Genomic DNA, 6930 nt, shown 5'->3' with positions numbered 1-6930 from the left:
GTGGATGCTCTAGCCTTGAAGTTTCCCACCGACGAAACCCCCTACGTACTGCTAATGTATGAGGGACGATAGAGTGACACGTCGGCGCATGGTTAGTGCATGGACGATACATCCTCCTCCATCTCAATCAAGCGTTGTAGCATAGTGGCGCAGGTTGCATCGTACGAGGTCCATTTATACCCTCCGCAATAATAGTACTCTACTATGCAGATGCAGATGCAGATGCTTGTGGTAGCATCGTACATCCCACGTGGTGCACGTCAAGTGAGGTGGGTCATGTGGACGGACGAGGTTTAGAGAGAGCCCCATTGATGCCAGCTTGATTGCTACGTGTGTCGTCCTTAGGCTGAGGTAGGTAGACGGACGCAGTCAAGGGAATCACTAGTGCATGCCTTGCCTTGCCTTGCCTTTGCCTTGTATAATTAAGGACCATCACTAGTTCTTCTCCCGCCAAAGGTATTGGATCCTCTTCTTCCATTCCAGTTAAGGTCAGCCGACGTACCTCCTTGATCCTCTTCTTCTCTGGCTGATGCATGCAGTTGCGCTCTCTCTCTCTATATATATATATAGATGGGCATCACGGTGACGGTGAGGCGGGCAACCATGGTGAGGCCAGCCAAGGAGTTGCCGCGGTCTCGGCTATGGAACTCCCACCTCGACCTGCTGGTGCCGCGCTTCCACACGCCAAGCGTCTACTTCTACCGCTGCCCTGAGGAGGCTGCCCCTGAGGAGGGGCCGCCGGAGGGGTTTTTCGACGCCGACCGGATGCGGCGAGCGCTGGCTGACGCGCTCGTCACCTTCTACCCCATGGCCGGCCGCCTCGCCCGGGACAAGGACGGGAGGATTGAGATCGACTGCAACGGGGAGGGAGTGCTCTTTGTCGAGGCCGACGCGCCCGACGCCACCATCGCCGACTACGGTGACTTCGCGCCCACCATGGAGCTCAAGCGACTCATCCCGGCTGTCGACTACACGGACGAAATATCCTTCCCACTTGTCCTACTCCAGGTCAGCTCATTTTCTTATGCCAGTTTATAATTATTGGGAGCTTGGCGCATCTGCAACATGCCAGTTACAGTTATTGGGAGCTTAGCGCATCTGCAACGCTCGCCCACAAATTTGCTTCAGCGTCGTTTGTCCGCGGACACGGACCAGTCTACGGATATGGATGCGGGAGCCGACCATTCAACGCTGCCCGCATATATTTCAACCACTGTTTCAATTAAATGGACGATATCCATGCAAACACGGTGGATTTTATTAAAGTTTGGATAAAATTTACATAAAGCGAATGATATTTCCACCGTTCAACTAGAAACTCTAAAAATAAAACCTAAACCATATACCGGACGACCACCTCGTACGCATGGCCACCCGGTCCTGCCGCACCGCCATCGTCGTCCGTCCAGCGGCGGAAGGGCTCGTGGATGCCTGCTGCTCCCAGAGGAGCCGCCTCGCCTCCTGTTGCGTGGTGCGGTGGGCCGCCTTGGCCACTGTTGATGGCGCCGGCGAAGCCCCGGCGGCGGCCTTGCCCCTGCCGGCGTTGCCGGAGCCGTCGTTAAGCGACCGCTCCTTGCGGATTTGGGGGAGCTCACCCTCAAAGCGGTGGCGGCGCCTAACGGCCGCCACCGTGGTGGTGACAGAGCGGTCGAGCGCCCACATGGCAGCGAGGTCCCCCATTCCGGTGCCACGTCCGTCCTGGCAAATGCGGAGCGGCGAGCGGGGTTGCGGCGGTCGTACCGTGCCTGCTGCCTCGCCGCGCGCTCTGCCTCGGATACGACAGCCCTCGAGCCTGAGGCACCACCATAAATGCCTCCTCTGAGGTAGTGAAAGATATGGCCACGCACCTTCGTGACCGCGGGCGGCAGCTCCTTATTTATCGGGTGGCGGCGATGTCGACGAGTGACCGTCAATTCGGGCATAACTGTTGTGCGACGGGAGGCTCCACTGGCTCGTCCTTGATGCGGTGGAGGCACTAAGGACGCGGGCTCCTCCTTCACGCGCCGGAGTGGGGATGTTGGCTCCCGCTTCATGCGAACGCGCATCATGGACTGGCTCCTCCTTCACGCGTGCTGGCGATGGTGGTGCCGGGCCCATCTGACAGACGATCGTCCCTCAGAGCCACCTCCACGAGGAGATGTGGCTGCTGCAGCTGCAGCTACTTGTCCTCCTCCTCGTCGAAAGAGATGACTACCTCTTTCTCGCTGGTGGTCCCAGAGAGCGAGGACGGCGCGATGATCCACCTGAGGAGGGACTTGTACCACTTGCGCCTGCTGGCACGGAGAACCAGGACTTCGGCATTGCCGCTGGGCTCAGGATCGGTGACTGGGAGGGGGAGAGGACGGTGCTCGTGGAGGGGTAGTGCGCCTCTGTTCGTCGCCGGCACATGGCTTATATAGGCACGACCATACTAGACAAAGGGACGGTTAGCCTGCTTCAATGCAACGTAGAGGCCGGAGTTGGTTTCTCAGGACGTGGCATCCGCATTGAAGCACCGACGGCCGAGAGGTCATGTCCGTCAGCGCCGCCCTCCCATCCAGTCAAATCATTGGCATTAATGCCAGCCGTTGCATGCTCTGAGCCAGCGTGAATGTGGCTCGGCAAGCGACGCTGGCGTTCGATGGGAAGGGCGGGGGAGGCGGGTGGGATTTTTGGGTGGGTCTGGTCAGTCAGAAGTAGACATGGCAGCGGTCCGGACGCCAGCAACCCCCCCCCCCCCCCCCCCACTTTGTCTCCGATTTGCGGAAAAAAGTGTGTCCGGGCCACCGAATGGAGCGATATAGACCCGCGTTGGATGGCTTCCAGGGTTCAGACCACGCGATCAAGATTTGCGCGGGCCGTTTGATGATCGGCGTTGAATATGCCCTTAGAGTACAACCAGTTGTTGGCTCCATGCAGCTGTCCGGGACCATCAGCGTAAAGCCAAGCATAAAGAATACCATGCAGCCGGATGAACATAACAAAAAGTAAAAGTTGAGCACTGCCATAACCAAGGTCTAAGGAGGGTGGAGATTTTCTTTTATCACTTGGTGCAAATCTATGATTTTTCATATATTTTTCAAGAAACTAATGTAGCTAGCTTGTGTCATTGAATGCACATCGCCAGAAGGTCTGAAATAAATCTAAAAAAATATGAGCACCAGTGTCAAGTCTAAGACTTGAACTTTGGTGAACTGGGGATAACATTGCCCTCCTAACTATCGAACCACATGTTGGTTCGATGGCTGAGTATATAATTGGAAACTGGAGAATAAGTCCTAACCATAGAAATGTGATTCACCAATGTCTGATGGACTCTTTCAACATACAAATTGATCAATTTTTTGGTGTGCGCGGCTAATGATATAATAGCTGCTACTCCAGTTAAAGTAATATATACGGCGAGATTCAGGTGGTCCTTGGTCCATCATTGGGATTTGAGGCCACACAGCCCAACCACCTTGGAGGTTGCCTTTATTAGAGAAGCTAATAACATGAGTTGGTACATACTTCCTCCGTCTTGGTTTATTGGTCTTCTACGTATTTAGTGTAAAATTTTGGCCATAAATGTAACTAACAGAATGTCAATGAATGTCATAAAAAATTATGCCATTGAAAACTATGTGCAAATACGAATCCAAGAATATAATTTTTGATGACATGTATTAATATTTTGTTAGCTAAATCTATGATCAAAATTTGACACAAAATAGGGGACTAATAAACCAGGACAGAGGTAGTACTGTTTTGTGTTTTTTAATGAATTTGGTGTGTTTGCTGGCACATACTACATACTCCCTCCATGTAAATATATAGTGCATACATACTTTTGCCCCGAATCAAACTTTGTAAACTTTGAAAAAGGTTATTAAAAATTTATCGACATCTACAATGCCGATGAAATATATTGCCATGCCTCTTACCTATTTGGTATTATAGATATTCATATTTTTTCCTATAAAACTTGAAAAAAAATCTAATATGTACTGTATATTGAAAAAAGGGTGTGTAAAATTCCTAAGCTGAAAGGTGTGATTATTACATGGTCCTCACTAGCCAAGCATAAAGAATACTACCATGCAGAGCTGGACGAAGATAACAAAAAGTAAAAGCTGAGCACTGACATAACCAAGGTCTAAGGAGGGTAGATAATTTCATTTATCACTTGGTGCACTTCTATGATTTTCAAGAAACTAATGCAGCTTGTGTTTTGATCCTTGCATTTTTTACTGTACACCAGGTGACCTATTTCAAGTGTGGAGGTGTCTCCCTCGGTGTTGCCACACAACACCATGTCGCTGATGGCATGTCCGGCTTGCATTTTATTAACTCATGGTCCAACCTCTGCCGTGGAGCTCAAATTGCAGTCATGCCCTTCATTGACCGCACCCTCATCCGCGCTCGAGACCCTCCGACTCCATGTTACCCACATGTTGAGTACCATCCATCCCCGGCCATGTTGTCATCCAAGCCCCAGGATCTCTCTTCTAATTCTAAGCGAACATCGCCTGACATTGCTGTTGACATCTTCAAGCTCACCAGCTCAGACATTGGCCGCTTACGCTCGCAGCTTCCCACCGGCGACGACATGCCACGGTTGAGCACGTACACATTGCTGTCTGCGCATGTCTGGCGTTGTGTCTGTCTTTCACGTGGCCTGCCATCTGATCAGCCCACCAAGTTGTATTGTGCCATTGATGGGAGGAAACGGCTGAAGCCGCCGCTACCGGATGGTTTCTTAGGCAACGTTTTGTTCACCGCCACGCCGATCGTCGAGGCAGGCAAGGTGACCAGAGGGCTGGCGGATGCAGCAAAGATAATCCAAATGGAGCTAGATAGGATGAACGATGACTACTGCCGCTCAGCATTGGACTACCTTGAGCTGCAACCTGATTTATCGGCCTTGGTCCGAGGAGCACAAACCTACCGTTGCCCTAACCTCGGAATCACCAGCTGGGTGAACCTGCCCGTCCACAATGCAGATTTCGGATGGGGCCGGCCGGTGTTCATGGGTCCTGGCGGCGTCGCATTTGAGGGGCTCGCCTACGTCCTCCCAAGCGCACACAATGACGGGAGTTTGTCCATCGCCATCTCTTTACAAGCCGACCACATGAAGAAGTTCCGACAGTTGATCTTCGTACTGTAAGCTAATTGGCATTACTTAACACATGCCAAAATTAGTTGCATGCATGACAAGAAATTTGATTTTGGATCTGTAATCTATTATTTTGAGCTTCCCTTTTGCTAGGCCAAATTTGTTACTCCTGATTTCCTGCACAATAAAACACCCATTTGGACCTTGTTTTGAGCAGTTCCCCAACACGCACTGGTAGCTACAAATAATGTGAAACAGACCCCGTCAGGATCGGATCGCACGAGGCGATCAGGGGGCGACGAGGCCCTTGCGCGCCACCGGTGACACCTCCGGTTCCCTCTCGCTCCATCGGCCACTCCGGCGGCGGGAGGGAGGGAGAACCTCGGGTCTGTTCGCTAGGTGGGTGTGTGATAGGGTTAGGGTTCAGGGAGACGCTGCCGAGGCCGTTGCGGTGGTGTCGTGTCAGAATAAGTTTCTCCGGGCTCCGTTCGCGTTCAGGCGAGGCTTTTGTCTTTGTCTAGGAGCCAGTGGATTTGGGATCCCCGGGTCTCGTCGAGGTTTGCGGGCTTTGGTGGCTGGAGGTCCATCGGCACTGGCCGTTTGGGTCCTCAGATGGGCGATGTATTCAGGGAGACGAAGACCCTTCTTCTTGTTTGTTGGTATGATTTGCTGCCGCTGTTCTTCTCCTTCCTCTGTGCTGATACTGATGGGAGATCCTGCTTTGCCCGGGCCGATGGCCCGGCCGCGGTGCTGGACCGGTCGGATGACTCGAGTTCTCTTCCTTCCGGAAGGGACACTTCTCGCGGTACTCAAAGCCAAAGATGATGACGGCTGTTGCAGGTGTGTTGGATTGATGTCCATGCCCTCTCAGCGCTGGTGTCAAGAAAGGAGGAACCAGCGTGGCGGCAATTGTACCGTGGTCGAAGATGACGACCTGTTTGCGACTGGTTGCATATCCTTCTGTTGCAGAGGTCTTCTCTCAAGATTCAGGGATGATGACACAGGGCTCTGGAGAACTTTTTGTGTTATGGTTGTTTTAGGGTACTCTAAGTGTTCATGATCCTTTGTTTTTACATTTCAGTGTGCTTGTAAGGGTCACCTACTCTGTACTGATTCGTGATTTGAATGAACAATTTCTTAAAAAAAGCTACAAATAATGTGAATATTCCACTGGTAGCTATCAATCTCTTATATTTACTAATTGGAGGCCCCATATGAGCCTCCACATCATTAAAAATATCTTAACCGTTCGATTTACGTAGTTGATCTATCCTAACACCATAATTTACGTTACTGTTGCATGAAAAAAAGACCCAACCTGGCCCAAACTGCACGTAAACCTGACCCAACCTAGACGTAATTAGCAGTGGACACAATTCATCACCAGCGTTCAGATCTTATATCTAATGAGAGAAAAATTAAAAATAGAAACCATCTACTTTGAGGAACTCCCCATGTTTTCTAAGGGCATCTCCAGCCGCGCTCCCAGAAAGGCCTTTTCAGGCGATTTTTTCGCGCCGGCGCCGAAAAAACGGCCCAGTCGCGCCCGAGGAGCCCGATTTTCGCCGGCTTGGGCCGAAAACAGCGCCGGCGGAATCAGGCCGAACCCGGCGCGCTGGGGGGCGCCCGGGGGCGCTGGGGCGAGCTGTTTTGGCGCGAAAAAGCCACGGGCCAGCCGCGTCAGCGACTCGGCGCCTCGTCTTCCCCCAACGGCCTCGGTTCCCGCGGGGAATCAATGGCAAGGCTGCCGCCGGTCAGCCTTGCCATTGATTCCTCACGGGCGGCGCGTCACGGGACGGCGCGCCGACGCCTCCCCTCCCTCGCACGCGTACATACGGGCGCGGCGCGGCTATAAA

The 6930-nt window shown here is 52.4% G+C and overlaps 1 protein-coding gene across 1 annotated transcript; it reads left to right on the top strand.

The window, feature by feature from the left end:
* Positions 1 to 267: 267 nt before the first annotated feature.
* LOC147982306 (hydroxycinnamoyltransferase 1-like) lies at positions 268 to 5276 on the top strand. Its single transcript, XM_087514331.1, has 3 exons — positions 268 to 456; positions 571 to 1008; positions 4220 to 5276. The coding sequence occupies exons 2-3, from the start codon at positions 571 to 573 to the stop codon at positions 5123 to 5125; spliced, it is 1344 nt and encodes a 447-aa protein (XP_087370457.1). The 5' UTR covers positions 268 to 456; the 3' UTR covers positions 5126 to 5276.
* The last annotated feature ends 1654 nt before the right edge of the window (positions 5277 to 6930 follow it).

This window comes from Triticum urartu, chromosome 3A (genome assembly GCF_056163025.1).
Source record: "Triticum urartu cultivar PI428250 chromosome 3A, HENAU_Tu73, whole genome shotgun sequence".
Classification (NCBI taxonomy): domain Eukaryota; kingdom Viridiplantae; phylum Streptophyta; class Magnoliopsida; order Poales; family Poaceae; genus Triticum; species Triticum urartu.
Note: the sequence above shows the minus strand (reverse complement) of the source record. Positions and strands in the feature narration are given on the sequence as shown.

Bases quoted from the DNA above. Each gene is read 5' to 3' on its own strand.
- LOC147982306 (XM_087514331.1), top strand. From the start codon at position 571: ATGGGCATCACGGTGACGGTGAGGCGGGCAACCATGGTGAGGCCAGCC. The intron at 1,009-4,219 runs GTCAGCTCATTT...ACTGTACACCAG, and splicing joins TCCCACTTGTCCTACTCCAG to GTGACCTATTTCAAGTGTGG.